This window comes from Prinia subflava, chromosome 13, assembly GCF_021018805.1.
Source record: "Prinia subflava isolate CZ2003 ecotype Zambia chromosome 13, Cam_Psub_1.2, whole genome shotgun sequence".
NCBI lineage: Eukaryota > Metazoa > Chordata > Aves > Passeriformes > Cisticolidae > Prinia > Prinia subflava.
Genome location: NC_086259.1, coordinates 1921997 through 1938612, shown reverse-complemented (window position 1 = coordinate 1938612; position 16616 = coordinate 1921997). Strand labels below are relative to the sequence as shown.

The following is a 16616-nucleotide window of genomic DNA, read 5'->3' as shown; positions in this document are numbered from 1 at the left end:
TAAATTTCAAATGCAGTGCAGATAGCAGCATAAATGGAGCATCAGAGGAGTGAAAGCTCCCTGCCTTACAGCTGTGCAAGTTGGGAATAGTTCTGTGCAAGTCAGTCAGGTTCTATCCTCTGCTGTGCTTTCCTCAGAGTAAGTGAGAAAAAGTGTGAGACCCCCACTCTCCTAGGCAGAGCAGAGGCACTGCTTTGATGCTTGGTGCTGTCACTAAAGGGTCACTTCTGCATGCAGAGGAATTCAAAGAGGAAAGCAGGTACACTGAGGGTATATGATAAACACCCCCTTTTCTTCAGCCTTATCTCTGTTTTTTCCTGAAGTGCCCTCTTTTTTATCTTTTGGACCTTTGAACTCTGCCAAAAGCACCATCTGGTGTTGAGGTACCTTGCAAAACTTTTCCCCAGTTCTTGTATTTAGATTAATTTACCCTCATCACAAAATGTATCATTATAAATCTGCTACATCATAGCAACTGTAGGATGGAAACTGCTGAAAAACCTTTCTGCTTGCAAGAGATTGGGGGAAAACCCCAAAGCTGAACTGTAACTACAGCACTTAAAGTTTCAAAGCTAAAGTTAAGAGAGTATGCAGCTCACCAAGCAAACGATCTCTCTGTTCAGCAGTGAAATGAGGAACAAAAAAATTGTAACTGGTTTATCAAGTTTCTTTTGTCAGACTGATTTTTATCTGAGAAAGGAATTTCAATGACTACATATACAGAGCCAGCAAGGGGTTTTCAGTAACAATCACTCGTATCTTTACAAGTTATTATTGTCATAGTTAAATTCTCCCATCTGTTGTATTTTGACTGAATGGGCCTTAACAATTGTTTTAAGCATTGTGGCAAGAATGGGTAGGAGAGCCACTAGATGGCATTTTTAATCCAGCTTTTACCACTGACTTTTTCAGTCACTGTCCTAAATGTGCGGCCTCTGTTCTCTCAGTCAGGACAGCTGCAGTCCCAGGAGAAGGTAAGTGAATTCTTGCTGGAATAATTACAGTTGACTCCCATTTTTCCTTCAACACAACAATTTGTTTAAAGATAAGGACACCTCATGTTTAGAATCCTTCAGTCTCAAAATAAATGAAGTGCATTAAATAGGTGTTTATCCAATACAATATTTGTGGGGTTTTTTTGGATGATCAGGGTCTCAAGAAACAACAATGAATATAAAACTCTTCCTTTTATATTTCACTTCCCCGTGGTAAAAAAAAAATCTTGTTCTTCCATCCATCAGCTGCAAAAAAACCCAAAAAGCCCAAACAACCAAAAAACCTTATAAGCAAAATGAAATTTATTTCTGCAGGAAGGTACAGTTTAGTTTCTCCCTGGAACTGAACACCTTGGGACAAGGCAGCATTTAAAGCTCTTTGCAATGTCTGAGCTTTTACAATAACCATGTAAGCTAAACATTATCCTCCTGCTGTTCATGAATAAACCACCCTCTAAGAAGCTTAAGTACTGTGTGCAGGGTCACAGCACAGACACGTTCTGGGCATAAATAAACTTTTCTTTTGGATTGAGGCATTGGAGCTGGGGAAAACTGGACAAAGTTTCAGTGCATAAGCCCTCTTTACCTCCTGTGAGAGACAGGGAGCAGAAACCTACCCCTATGCCTAAAATTAGAGGAAAACACTGAAAATCATCGTCTTGACCTGCTCTGTGAACACCTGTACTAATATTAATGCAGCAGTACTGGGATAGCTTGATTATGGTACATATGGTAAATAATATTGGTTATATTTTAATCAAAGTATTTTAAATTTGCCCCTAATTTTTTTTTTCTGGCTATCCAAATGCAAAGGTTTTTTAAAGACTTTTTACATTTTAGAATGCATCTCTTCATGTAAATTTTAGCAGGGACATAAGATTTATGATAGTAATTTAACTCTGGGCAAGAAGTCATTCAAGGTATATAGTATGTTAGAACTTAAGTGAAAGGATTAAGCTGAAACAGAAACTGTTAATCCCAGAAGATGGTAAGAACTGTGATATAGACTAAAAAGAGGTGTCAGAAATAATTTCTAGGATTTAAAAACATGCCCACAAACTTGGGAGAGTTAACTTGTATCTTTACTTAGATCATTCCACAGTAGCTCAGGCAAGGTTTCTGTAGAACAAAAGACAAACAATCAAAGCATTCCTTGATCCAAAAGAGATGCAGCCATTGAAAACATCAATTTCTAATAATGAAAATCCCAAGAAAAAATAATGCTGTAAGTAGGGAGAGGTGCGTCTTCTCAAAATAAAGGATGAAGATATGCACATGTGATTTTAGTTTAAATTTCTTTAACAAATGAAATAAATAAGATACATTAAATAGAGTTTCTACAATACCAGTTTGCATTACTAGCGAAGTTCATAATAGCTGAAACCATTACATTTTGTAAGGATTTTCCATTGCCTTTAGCATCTGCTGGATAAGAATCTCACATCTACAACAAAGCTGAATTAGCCCTCACAACAGCCCTGTGAGGTAGAGGTCAGTGTTACCCTCTTTCTACATAAGAGGAAATTGAGAAAAAAAGTTTTAGGTCAGTGTACCAGAAAAACCATGGAGATTTGAGGAGCAGAATTCCAGTTTTTCACTCCTTATGCTGTGCTCCACAGTCTCATGTCATCCTTCCCTGGAGAAAGGGGAGCAGCCACAGCAACTGCTGTTCTCGCTTCTCCCCACTTGCCTTGGTCTTGTACATCTTTATTTCTCCATCTCAGCTGATGGAAAGTGATCAACATCAGCAATTTCTACCTGAACTACACAGACAGAACAGGCCACGTGAGGCCCAGAACTAAAGGAGCTGGGAATTGACTGGGAAGTCGCAGAGAACATCACAGTATTGAGAACCAGTAGGAATTTTGTCACTAAGCTGCAGAACCAACACGTGGCTGTTCTAAAGCAACTTTTGCAGAGGTAAAAGGACTCAGGAGTGCTGAAGCCTCATGTGTGCAGGGAGTATCCCTGCCAGGCAGCCCTGGGACAGGGAGGGTCTGTGCAGCAATGCACACTCAGGGCAGACAAGATCTACCTGTGTTAGGTCCCTAAAGGAAACATAATACCTGCTCTCAGTAGGGCAGACACTGAAGGAGGTCATATTGCAGAGCATAGCACTGAGCTGAGGTAGAATCTGAGGACCACAAAACACACCTGGATCACTACAGAGGAAACTCTTCAACCAAACTGACCTTGACCAGAGCACTGTGGTCCTGTATTCTGCATGGGCTGAAAGGACAAATACCTAAATAACATTGCAGTAAACTGCTCTGCTTTTCAACACAGCATTACATTGTTACTTCTCATTGTAAGATAACGCCTTAGAACAGTAGATTTAAAATATATATTTCATTTTCATAGCAGGGCCTACTTGAGGTGAGTAAAGAACTTTTTTCTAGTGCTACTCATACACTCTGTGTCATCAGGCAGCAAGAATACAGTGAAAGCAGTCTTTAAATTAGAGTTCAGCAAATGGTAACAACAGATCAGTAAGGAAAATTTAAGTCAAATTTGTCCAAAATTCTTGATTATTATTTCCTCATGTATTAAATGAGACAAGTAGAAGTTGTGGCCATCAGCACTAGTAGATCACTACACAACTTTCTACTTTATATCATGTTGGATTTTAATGTCATTTTAATTTTACAGAATTTCAGGTCTTGGATAACAACCTAGTTCACTCATCTATCCCTTATATAAAATAGTGCTGGTTAAAAAGATGCCATTTCTCCAAAGAATGGGCACTTCAAATAAAATAGGAAGCCAGAAGATTGTCCCCCTCCAACCAGAGGGTTCATGGAAATGCCTGTCTCTTGAGTTCCATGAGTGGTTTGTAGACTAGAGTTTCTGTTTAGAGTATCTCACATGTGGAAGCTCTTGGATATCTCAGGTCCATTATCAGTTTTCTTCAGGCCTTGAAGGAAGCTCTAACAATTCTTCCCTTCAAAGGCTGAGGGGGACGAAAGTTATTGGCCATTTGGATCCTCTGGTCTTCCTCACCAGTGAAGAGCAGCATGTGGAATTTCTCCAGCTGGAAGTTCAGGGGAAACAATTCATTGCTTAAGGGGGCAATCAACAGTAATGCTTTTTAAAAAAGGACTAAAAGGAAATAAGTAAGTATATTTTAATCAGTTAATGGAACAGGTTCAAGCAAAGCTCCCAGAGGGTATTAATAGAATATAACAGAAGCCTTGAGGAATTGAATAGGCTGAATATTTACAGACTTTTAACTTAGCCTCATTTCAAATAAAAACAATCTTTGCCTGCTTATCCAGCATTGAATGCTGCAAGAACTGAGAGAGTATCAACCTTACCTGTTTCACAGAGATTCTGATGGGTTCTTTCAGCACTATCCATGTCACACTCTCATTAAGGGGTGGGGTTGTAAGAGAACCAAGGTATGTCCAGTAATCTAGACTCAAGGGCAGGAGACATTTAGGGTTGAAGCCTCTAAATTGGGCTTTTGTTCCCTGAGAAAAGAAAACAGACTATAAATCTATCCTTTTAGTTTTAAGTGCATGTAAAATAACTTTTTTAAAGAGAAGAAAATGTTTAAATAACACTAAAATAGGGGAGGGGAGAAGACTGTAAAGGTTTGGCTGTCTTATAACTGTTAGCCAAAAGTAGATAGCAAGTATGATGTCTAATGCTGGCTTACTGGACTTTGAGGTCTTGCATCATTGTCTCTACCAAAATTCACCTCTAAACACAACAGGCCCAAAAATAATGCAGAACTGTGTTCAGCATGAGCTATAGATAATATCATGGCACAATTCCTTGTCTCATTACTTCTCATCTATTTTAGTAGGAAAATTTAAATCCTGCCGTCATTGTCTGGTATGGTGCATATTTGCTTAAAAAAAAAATCAAACTTTCAAGTCTAAAATTAGAAGAAGTCGGATTGATAGAGGAAGGTACATCAGCCAAAAGACTGGTAGAAATAGAAGGAGGTGCTGCCTAAGGTAGTGATTGCTTTAAGAACCACAGTCTAGAGCAACACTCTTCAGCCTGTAAGAGCATCCAAAAGTGTCTCAGTCACTCAGAAAACACCTCAGGAACAAACTCTGGACTTCAGTGCGATCATCCCTGACAGAGCTCTGCAGCAAAGACAAACAAGCAGCTTCCACTTGTGCCAGCTGAGGCTCAACAGAAAAGGATTATTTTGCTGAGTCTCAACAGTCAGGGAGCTGTTGATTTTAGACTTTTTGGGAAAAGCAGAACCTCTGGATGACCACTGGAGTCAGCACAGCCCAGTGAGGCACTGAGGGAGGAAAATAATATGAACTTTGGAGGGGAACAAAAAGCTTTAACTACAGTTATGTTCTAGTTATGGGAAGATCTGTGGGTGGGTGACTTGTCATTTTTGTCTCAAAGATGTACATGAGCATGATTTTTAAAGGATATCCCAGAAGCAAATTTAAAGAGCTTAGAACTTACTTTAAATTTTACCATGTACAAAGCATCAGTGAGTCTGTTCATACTGGCATGTTCTTTTCCAATCTAAAAAAATGGAATAGACAGGTTAAATAAGAAGGACTACAACTATCCTTTAATTAGGTGTTGTTTTCTTACCCAAATCTCAACATTCCTACCAAAGTTTATCAGCAATTTGCAATGCATTAATGCTTCCAGTAAGTCATCTGTTTTCCTTGAGCACTTCTTAAATATGTGGCACAGTCCTCAAACACTTTACAGCATAATGCTTTTTATCATGTAAACATGCTATATTTGCAATTCTTACCTCCAAGAAAACACCAACTACTGCCAAGCCATCTGGAGCTGCTGCTGCCTCTCCAAATGTTGCATATTTTCTGGCATTCCAGTGTACCAAGTGGAGCTTTAAAGAAAAATAACAGATAAGAATTAAATTTGTGATAGAAGTTATGAACGTGGTTTATCATTGACAGCACTAACACTTGTTCATAACAGAACACTTTTGTGTCAAAGGCATTGCTGGAAACATGAAGAAGTTCGATCTTTTGGACAGGTCCATGAGTGTGGGCAGGAACTAGACAAATTTTCTGTAGCAGCGCACATGGGGGTGGCATGGCCAGGCTTTGGGAGTGGGAGGGTAAAGGGGTGGCTTCTGTGAGAAACTGCCAGAAGCTTCCCCAGCTCATGATCACAAGGAAGGGACCAGGCTGCAGCAGCTCCTGAAGGACTGACTGCACCCATGGAAAGGACCAGGCTGCAGCAGCTCCTGAAGGACTGACTGCACCCATGGAAAGGACCAGGCTGCAGCAGCTCCTGAAGGACTGACTGCACCCATGGAAAGGACCAGGCTGCAGCAGCTCCTGAAGGATTGACTGCACCCATGGAAAGGACCAGGCTGCAGCAGCTCCGGAAGGACTGACTGCACCCATGGAAAGGACCAGGCTGCAGCAGCTCCGGAAGGACTGCAGCCCACGGGAAGCTCTCAGGCTGGAGAAGCTCATGGAGCTCACTGTCTCCTGTGGGAGGGACCCCACACTGCAGCTCAGGAAGAGTGTGAGGAGCCCTTCCCCTGAGGAAGAAGGAGCAGCAGAGACAACCTGGGATGAGCTGAGCACAGCCCCCATTCCCTGTGCCCCTGCACCACTCAGGGGAGAGGTGGAGAAAGCCAGGAGTAAAGTTAAGCCTGGGAAGAAAGGAGGGGTGAGGAGAAGGCATTTTAAGATTTAGTTTTTATTTGCCATTCTCCTACTCTGATTTGGTTGTTAATAGATTTTTGTGTTTTCCTGCGTCAGTAACTGGTGAGGGATCTTCTCCCTGCCCTTATCTGGACTCACAAGCCTTTCCTTATATTTCTTCTCCCCATCCAGCTGAGAAGGGCAGGGATGGCTGACCTACCTATGGTGAGCAAGGAATCAGAATCCTAATCCTGCCTCCACTGCAGACAAAGTCATGTGACAACATCACTTGCATGAAATAATCCCATCTGTGAAAACACATCCTTACCTCACAGGGAAAAGGCTTTCCATCAATGGTGTGCTCTGATCCCTGGCTGTGTGTGGTCCCCCAGTGGAAGTGGAACTGCTTTAGCCGGAATGGATTCTGAAAGGGCCCTCCACTGATTGCTGGGCAGAAGAAAAACAAAACAAAAAAAAGTTAAAGGAGAAGAAAGCTTAAACATTCTGGCTTTTTAGCTTCCTGCTAGTAAAACTAACCACTGTTGGCACAATAGTGGAAAAAAGCCAGCAGCCTCTCCCAGCTGCCAGCATGAAAAAAATGCATCATCCAGGCATTTAAGAGGGGTGGATTTACTAATGGAGAGCACCTAAACTCATTTGAAAATTACACTAAAAACCCTGTCTGGCTACCTGTACAGAATTTGTAGCTTTCTTGAAAAAGTATATTTGATGCAAAGATGTGGTAACTACCCTTATGGTTATACCTGTCTATTAAACACAATAAATACAAGTGGAGCAGAGGGAGCAGCCCTGGCAGCAGCACTTGGGGGTGCTGTGGGTGAGAGCTGGCCCTGCCCCAGTCCTGAAACCCCCTGCCCTGGGCTGAGTCCAGTGTGGGCAGCAGGGGAAGGGGGATTCTGCCCCCTCAGGTGAGACTCCAGCTGCAGAGCTGCCCCAGCCCTGGGCCAGCCCAGCAAGGACCTGGAGCTGCTGGAGAGAGCCCAGAGGAGGCACCAGGATGAGCAGAGGGATGGAGCAGCTCTGCTGGGAGGAAAGGCTGGCACAGCTGGGATTGTTCAGAAAAACAAGAAACGGCTCCAAGGAAACCTTATACCCTGAACATCAGGTAGACAATTCAACTAAGTGTTTCCTTCTTGCAGTATCTTTACTTCCAGTGGAGGTTATCTATATTCCATTCCCTTTAAATACCTGATCCCATAAAAGAGGAAATATAATAGCTGGTACTTCACACGCTACCACTCAACCTCAAATCACCTTCTAAAGGTAAGGAAATGCCACAGAGACACTTGATACATCATTTAGAAATAACACCTAAGCACAGACGAATGTTTAAGATGCCACCCATAGAAGATATTTTATTAACAGCATCAGTAATCCCTGTGTCATGGGTTGGCACTGGCCAAATGCCAATGCACCCATGAGTGTATGTTTTTCCTAATGAACGACTGTGAAATGTGGTCAAGAACAGAGCAGAGCAGGCCTAAAACTTGAAATAGGAAAAAAACCTTTATTAAACTACATAACAGAAAATAGAAAAGAAAAACCCAACCACCCAAAAGCAGAAATGAAAACCTCCCAGAACAGTTCTCCTCCCCCCAATTTCCATCCCATGCATGCTCACACAGTTGACACTAGCACATTACCCTCATCTACTTGCTTAATCCTTCCACGACCCTGGGTTCCCATCACAATCATCTTCCCTTAAAAAAAACCAAACAATCTTCATTCCATCCAGGGAGAGAGGAGTCTCTCTCGCACCACAGACCCCCCACAGGAAACACAGGTCCACCATCCCGTGTTCCCACATCACCCATGGCCCTGCCCAGGGCAGCCTGCCATGGTGACACCCTCCTTTCCATGTCCAGTGCTCTCACTACCGTCCATGGACCAAAACTGCATATAGGGCTCTTTTAAGGATGTTTGGCCAAGTACCAAAAACCAGCTATCTTCTCATATTGGGACAGCAGTCCCCCCCAGCACTTACCCCTGGGGCCGAGGGTTCCAAGAATAGGCCACAAAGTCTTTGGTTTTGAGCCAAAATGCATCCACCCAAATACAGTCTTATTTATACTCAGGAGGGTCCAGGGTCCATCTATGGCTAACATTATGGAAGAAAAGTTCAGCCCAAAAGGCCACTCCTCTTCAATCTCTGCCAATCTGGGGGTCTTTTCCATCGTGCTTTACCATCTCGGTCCCAGGCTGTCCTCTCTCTTCTGAAACCACCATGAGAATTCAATGTCTGAGAACAGTTCTCCTCTGCCTTAGAAAGAGTTAAAAGCTTCTATCTCTCGGCAAGGCCACAGGCTCAGGCACTGGCAGGCTCCAGCAGCTCCCACACGCAGCAGCAGCTCGGCACCTTCCCCCTGGGGGGGTGAAGACGGGACGGGACTGGGGGGACAGAAGGCATCTCCAAAGTTCTCCACCTCTCCGTCCTGGATGGGGCTGGCTCAGCTCCAGTCCCGTTCTCTCTCTTTCCCCCCCTGGGGCCCGGGCCTACCTCAGCCAGGCCAACCTGGCTCCCCTCCCCCATCCAGCCTGGCCAGGCTGGGCAGGGGAGAGGAGAAGGATGCTCCTCTCCGAAAGCGGAGCCAGAAAAGAGGAAGTCCTTCTGGCAGCCCCTGCTTTTAACCCCTTGTGTCCTCTGAGGCGTGTCCAACCCCTGAGTGGCCACCAAAGGTGCCAACATTCAAACCTGACGAATGATTGTTTTGACCTCAGCATCCTGAAAAAACTCACTTCCCGTCAAACCAGGACACACTGTAATTTTATATGCCACTAAATCAAATACACTTTGCCCAACAGACATCAAAACCCAATCAGTGTCACATTAAGAAAATTAAAATTACATTTAATATCTTTAAAAAGCTTGTGTTCTCAGTGCAGTGCATAACATTTTATTTAAAGAGTAAAAGCTGGGGCTTGCACAGTGCTACCACATATGCTTGCTTCCAGCCGGCCTTTATGCAGGAAACTGGCCTTGCCAAACCAAAGGTTTTAGTATTAATTAAGGATATGTAAGAGTCGGTCTGAAAATCCCTCATCTGCCTCACGACTGTCAGAGGCTGAGACCCCCATGGACCCTGGGCCACAGCACAGGAGTTCTGGCCTGATTGAGGAGAGATCCAGGCTTCTCCCTGCAGCTGCACCCACTGGACCAAGACGCCCTCCTCAGGGACCCGTGCATGAACAATGGACACTGTCATGGTTCCTGGCCGTGTTTGCTTTGACTGACTGTGCTGTACCTGCTGCAGAGCCCAGACCTGCTTGCCCCAAACCTGCCCGATCTGAATGGTTGCACCTGATTCCCAGAGCAACAGGCCTCCTCACAGTTACTCTTGGGTGCTCCCCCCATGCTGGCCAGGTGCCCCCCACTTCTGCCTGCATTGGCCGGGTGCCCCCTGCTTCTGAAATGACTATAAAAGCTTCCCCCTGCGACTCACACTTTGAGGCCTCCCCAGCGGACGACGGATCTATTGGCCTGCGCCACGAGGACTGCGAAGGTGGTCTATTGGTACCAGCGTCACGAGGACTCACGTCTGTTCAGTCGGTAGCTATGCCACTCTTTTCCTCTTTTTTCTCTCTCTCTCTTTTTCCCTTCTCTACTATCGCATAATTGTGTGTATCAATAAAGATACAATTGATTTTACTTGAACTAAGTTCTCATTGCCTCTTTTTGCACTCTGAAATCAAAACGAACCATCACGACCATCCTTTGGCCTCCTGACAGGATATAAATACTTCTAGTACATTTTTCTAAAGTTAGAAAAAGAATGCATCACCTATCCCAAATATTTTAAGAAATTTAGGTATTATGGATTACTGTCAAAATTCCTTTGTGTCATTTTGAGTTTTGAGTCATTAGATCTACTTCAACACAACCAAAAGCAGTTAAAATCATGTTTTCCACTCCTAGTAGTCATCATTCTTGAAAAGGTGTTATTGAAACAAGACATGCTTAGTGTAGAAAGGGTCTCATTCCTGGCAGGTGCTCTGAGTCTGTATCTCTAAATGCAGAGTAATAGATGTTCTTAAACTTCTAAAGATGAATAAAAGTTCACTGTTAGACTGATACAGTTCAGCTGAAAATTGCATTAAAGTGGTTACCAAGCTAAGATAATATTTCCAGAGAGGTTTTACAAATTCTATTTATAGGGTGACATTCTGAACAGATCTGTGCAGTAAAAATGGAAAATGCTCACCCAGTCTTCTTTGCAAATTCAGTAAAGATAAGATGCTTGAAAACCTGACCATCCCATTGGGCAGCTTCTTAAATTCATTCCAGAAGAGAAATTTGAAAACTAAATGGCTGGACTATTAACCTTTAGCCCTTATTTCAAAGGGTTACCAGCACAGACAAGCCACTTCACAGAAAAAGTAATTTGTTTTCAATATCAAGGGATCTTATTTAGCTTGCATCAATCAGCACACCCAAAAGGAGGATGAAATCAGATGATAGGTTTAAAAATTGTTCCTTTTTTTTTTTTTTAATGCACTCTTCCCATTTATCAGCTGCTTTATTATCTCCATTTGAATGCTCTTCCCCGTAGCCCAGATGTAAGAGCACAGTCTACCATGGAAACAGACCTAACCGAAGAAATACGCAATCACTTAAAAAATTTACATTCTCTGCCAAGGGCTGAGACAAGAAGAAGGTACAACTGCAGACAGTCCAACATCCAAAGTTGGCTGCTACCAACTCAGAATGAGCTGAAGATTTTCTAATTTCTGAAGAAACCAAAGTGCTACAAGTCAGGGAGGAAAGAGGAAAATGCAAAGCAACAGGGACCGGTCCAGGTACAACTTGGTGCAGTGATAATGATTATGATGACTGCGCTGCATGACCCAGCTCTGCTCATCCTCTTCCCCTTCCTGTGGGTGGGAGCTGGGCACTGAGCCAGAGCTGACCAGTGAGTTGGCATCTTTGATTGGGGTGATCATGAACCAGGGCACGGAGGAGCTTACATCCTTGCTCAGGGTGCTGGATGTGGTCTGGCAGTGCTGGAGAGATGCCCAGCAAACTTCAATTCTCATCTAAAAGAAAAGGACTGCAATCAAACGTCTCATTTTTCTGATGCAAGAGCTTTTCCTAATGAAGAAACACTTACTGATCTGTGATACTGCATTGCTAGAGAGGCTTAAAGTAAAGACAAAATATAAATGGCTCCAGTCACATGCCTTGTCTAAGCTGAAATTATACACGTCATGGAAGTTACAGCATACAGAGTGTACCTTATTATTTCCCCCACCAAGTCCCAAACTGGTGTTCGGAGTCAGCTGGCTGTGTTAGTCTCACCTGTCCTGTCATCAGTGTCCTCAAACTCCACCATGACGGAGTGGCCGGTGTTGGAGATGCTGAGGGAGGTGCAGGACTCGTAGGAGACAATGAGAGGCTGCAGGTTGGGGTCATAGACTGCCCGTGCAGAGTCGATGTCAATGGGGGACTGCCGGTCCCCCTGGGCAATGGGGTAAGCTTTGTGCCACTCGGAAGGGCCTTCAACAGCAAACAAAGCAAAGAAGCATTATTGCCTTCCCACCATACACAGAATGGGCATTACAGGTTTTCATGAGGCTTGAAATAAAGCTTTCTCAGCAAAAGTGAAGTGACTCCAGTGGTTCGAATATGAGAAATTATTTTAGAGTCTAGGCTGGTGTGCACAGAGCAGGCTGCAACAAGATGGGGATTCAGGTATCTTGCCCAGAACACACCAAGGAGATCACGGCACATCAACAGACTGCTGTACCCCCAGTCACTTGTGCCTCTCTCTCTCTGCGGAGGCTGCAGTTACCTTGCTAAGGTGTTCCAAGGTGGGTACAGGTGTAAACACTTGCCTGCACAAACACACTCCCCAAAGAAACAGCATTTAATTTTCCCTGGGAAAGAGAGTGTAAAACCTCCAGCACTTCAAATTAGATGCAGATGACTCAATCTCTTAGCTACTGACTATGCAGTTATTTTTAAAATCATTTTATGACTGCAGTAAATCTTTGAGACAGCTCCATTCTTCACTCATGCCCATTATGGTATCTCTCTAACCTGAGTGACGGATACAGGATGATAATTAACACTTTGGGACTTCCTGACCTCAACAGAGATGGGAGAAAGCCCAATTTAGTAGCAGAACCCTGCTGCCAGAGCTGCAAGATTCTTAAGCCATTTGAGATTACAAAAGCTTATCCATATCAAAGAATTCCTTCTTATGGCTCATTTTCTACTTTGCTATGGTAGTGAAAGAAGCAATTAAATTCCTCTGCTGCTTCTGTGCATGAACTATAACAGTAACAATTGTACTTTGTGATTCTCAAGAAGCATATTTTTCATTGTAGCAGTTTTACACGCTTGCACAAGGAGAAGCTTTTTTAAAATCAAGCCACAGGTATTTAGCCTCCTTGAGTTTACATAAGGCAACAGGGATCTGTTACAGTGTTACTTGGCTTTGACACTTTCTGCAGAGCTAAGCTTACAAAATAATATCTTTCCTCAGCCTGCCTGTAAAGCAGATTTAGGAATTAAATGCTCTTACACAAGCTAAGGCAATATCATTTGGCTCTCACAAGCTTCACAAGAGTAAACATGGCTTTATTACTCCTAGCTACAAGCACAAATACATAACAATACCTACTAGCACTAACTGGCTTCACTTGGTAGTCAAACTAACTTTCAGACTCACAGAAACAAACTCAGTTGCTGTTAAGAAAGAGACTGGCTGCTGAAGGTTATGCAAAAGACTTGTTGGACACTGAGCAGCTAAAATAATTGCTGCAAGGAGAGGGACTCCTGGAAGTTGTGCAATTGTCTCATTGGCCAGCACCAGCCACTCGTCGTTCCTCTCTGTAAAGGACACAGGCACTATCAAACACTACTGTGGCAATCCTCCAGGAGCTCCACATCCCCCCTCACGCTGTGACACACATCCATGGAGGTGGGGAGCAAAGGAGAAGGACTAAATTAAAAACTGTCAAATCAGAAAGCATAAGTTGTTCTGTAAGAGATCTGATACTAATCTGTACAATTTATTGATGTACTAGACATACATAACATATAGCTTATTTTATTCACTTTGATGAAAGCCTAGATATCACATTTCAGCAACTGCACAGAACCAGGAGATCTATTACTGCTCTACTAAATCTTTACCTAATAGAATTGCTTTTGGAGAGAGACACAGGTAATCTTTTTTATAACAACATTTTGGAAGGGACCCATCTGTAATATCTGCAGTCTGAAAAAACCCCCAAAGCATTCAAACTGCTTCCCTCAGTTTAGGAATGTTGATTGCAACACTGAAAGGCAGCAGATGTAAACTTGCACATCATTTGGTGCCACTTCCCGGGTGCTATTGATTATCAATAAAGTAATGAATTACCTGCTGTATATACTCGATTCTTGCAGACATCAAAATGCAGGCAGCTCTGCAGGGCTCAGGCAACAGCTCTAGAAAAAAAAACGAGTGGGGGAAGACAGAGAGATGCAGCACGGAAATGCCATAACCTACCGTCAGCCTGCCCATATCCCCAAGCGTGGTGGCCAGTCATTTTGGGAGCTGCCCCTGCTTGGCTCCACTCCCTGAGCAGGGCACTGCTGCCTGCTTGCCTTTATAGCGGCTCCCCGTGGGATAGGGTCAGCCCCTTAAAGATACAGAGCAGCCACACCAATTCCTGCAGGACAGGGAACGTGCCCGTGTTCCCCTGCTCCAGCCTTGCTGCTCCTGCTCTGCTCCTGCTCCCCCTATTTGCTAAGGCAGCACAGGTGAAGGAAAATGTAAAAGTCAGATAACTGAAGTCTCAGGACTCAGAGAGAAAGGCAAACCGTGAATCAAATTTAGGAAAAAAATATCTGTTTTCTCACTGTCTGCCCCAAGGAAGCAAAAGCCATCAGGTGCTCTGAGCATCAGGACAGTAGTGTAGAGGTGGGACCTGCCCTTCTCACATCTGTGTTCTGCAGGGAGAAACATCACTGCCTCTCTTCTGAAATCTTTCTGCCAGCTCCAAAAAAGGAATGGTGTTTTCACGAGATCTGTAATCAATCACAATCGGTGCTTAGATGAGATGGAGAACATTATCATCTTGGGAAAAAAAAATTAAACAAGGTGCAAATCACACAAAGTAAGGATGAATTGACGATCTAATTTTAATTTTGCAACTTTAAAGAAACTTTTCAAATGGACAAAATTAAAAGCGTGGTTATATTAAGGACAGAACATAACAGACTCCAGAGAAAGGAGTTGACCTGTGAAGCCTCAGTTATCTGGAATGATCGAGTAGTTGCCTGCACCCTGCTAAAGCCATGGAGAGGCTACAATGAGACGCCCAATGTGCAGCTGTAAAATGTCTTAAGACATCTCTGGGGCAAGGAAAAAGACTACTCCATTGTCATTTTGTTAGATCTGAGGAAATGCTCTTTGTCAAGGCTACATTTTACAAACACATTGACTTTCACAAAGACAATAGCACACACAAATAGGGATTCTTCTATTATGCAATCAATAATATGGAAGGAAAAAATCAGTAAGAGCATTTTATGCAACTTTTATGTTGTGGTTCTGCCTTGTAAGTACTAATTTTCTTCTTCAGAAGGTTTCCATGAGAGTCAGCCATAAAACCTTTAAGAGTTGCTGATGCCAGCTAAATCGCTCAGAGAGGGATGTAAACTGCTGCAAAGGTCTCCACAGGAGGGTTCCACACTGACTTACTCAGGTCAGCTCCTCAGTTTGTTCCTGTCAAGCTGCTGTGACCCGCTCAGGTCCCTGACACACACCTGGCACAGGCGCTGGGTACGGCCATGTCCCAACAGTCTGGGCACACAGGGACCCAACACTGGAATTAGCACCTGAAAATACTCACTCAGATGCAGAGTCAGGAAAGCTGTTCTAGGGAAAAGTACAAATAATACCATTGCAGCAGTGAAAAGAAGTGGAAGAGGGATTTTGTGCATTAAAAGAGCAGACCATAGGCTGAGGAAGCCCATATGCAAGGCAGAGAATGGTGAGCAACTGTTTTCAAGAGAAACATCAACACTGGGCTCAGCTGAGCCCACAAGGCACAGTGGCACTGCAGTGCCCAACCTGCACTGGCCACCATCGACCCCTTCAGCTTTTATCCTCTCACTCAAACCCACACAGGTGTCTAAGATCTGGACTACAAACACATGGCACAGGAAGAGCTCTGAGACAAGGGGAAGTATCCTGAAGATGTGGCAGGAAGCAGACTCCACAAAATGGAGGTTTAAATGGATGGATTTAGAAAAGTGGAAATGGGAAATGACAAACCTGAGGGGATAGGAAAGATAGCCTGCATTAAATTTAACTTGTAAAATGTATCATTAGTGAATTATAGTCAGTCTGTATATGACAACTTAATGTGCTTCCAACCCAACCAGCCTTCTTTCTTTATGATAAAAATACTAAATTTTCCTTAAATGTAAGGTAACAGTGCCACTTATACAAATATCACATTATTCTGTAACCCTGATGCCTCTGGATATTGGCTGACTCTAAGAATGGATTTCACTGATTCTGTCCTCAAATTATCATTTATCACTTCAAAAGCTGCAGTCATCATGTAATTCTGTTCTGTTTTACTACTTTGAATCCAGGACAATTACATCACACTCGTGAACTTATGGAAGTAAGAAGAACAGAGTGGTAGGTGCTTAAGGGGCGGATTTCTCCAGGGCTGAGCTAAAAGTGAAGAACTTATGATTTCCACAAATTTCTCCTGAGCTCTTGCCACTACGTCAGAACTGTCTGCTTTGCAGTGAATGACAGGAAGATGTAATTCCATTCACCACGGTGACATGTTTCAAGCAGCCTTACAAGAGAAATCTGTCTTCCCCAGCCTTCTCACTTATGGTTTTATTCTCCTTTGCCAGCAGTGATAGTGAACAGAGCAGCAGCCCAGGACAAATACAGGGCTTCTTCTGAACCTGTCACCAGGTTGTGATACAGAACTAACAATGAATGCTTCAGGTGTCCCACCTTTACACATAGAATTG

The 16616-nt window shown here is 43.4% G+C and overlaps 1 protein-coding gene across 2 annotated transcripts; it reads right to left on the bottom strand.

Moving 5' to 3' along the window:
* Positions 1–743: 743 nt before the first annotated feature.
* Positions 744–14311, bottom strand: CA7 (carbonic anhydrase 7). 2 transcript variants are annotated; one of them, XM_063410886.1, is made up of 7 exons: positions 14119–14311; positions 11919–12116; positions 6933–7051; positions 5737–5832; positions 5433–5495; positions 4310–4465; positions 744–4026 (listed from the first exon to the last, which is right to left on the bottom strand). In XM_063410886.1, the coding sequence occupies exons 1-7, from the start codon at positions 14156–14158 to the stop codon at positions 3904–3906; spliced, it is 795 nt and encodes a 264-aa protein (XP_063266956.1). In that variant the 5' UTR covers positions 14159–14311; the 3' UTR covers positions 744–3903. The 2 variants fall into 2 exon arrangements, with proteins under 2 accessions (XP_063266956.1, XP_063266957.1); XM_063410887.1 differs by lacking the exons at positions 11919–12116; positions 14119–14311 and adding an exon at positions 8610–11650.
* Between the last annotated feature and the right edge of the window lie 2305 nt (positions 14312–16616).

Excerpts from the sequence above, each read along its gene's own strand:
- CA7 (XM_063410886.1), bottom strand. The coding sequence starts at position 14,158 with ATGACTGGCCACCACGCTTGGGGATATGGGCAGGCTGACG. Across the intron at positions 12,117-14,118 it reads GGGATATGGGCAGGCTGACG|GCCCTTCCGAGTGGCACAAA; the intron begins GTAGGTTATGGC and ends TTGCTGTTGAAG. Across the intron at positions 4,466-5,432 it reads TGTACATGGTAAAATTTAAA|GGAACAAAAGCCCAATTTAG; the intron begins GTAAGTTCTAAG and ends TTCTTTTCTCAG.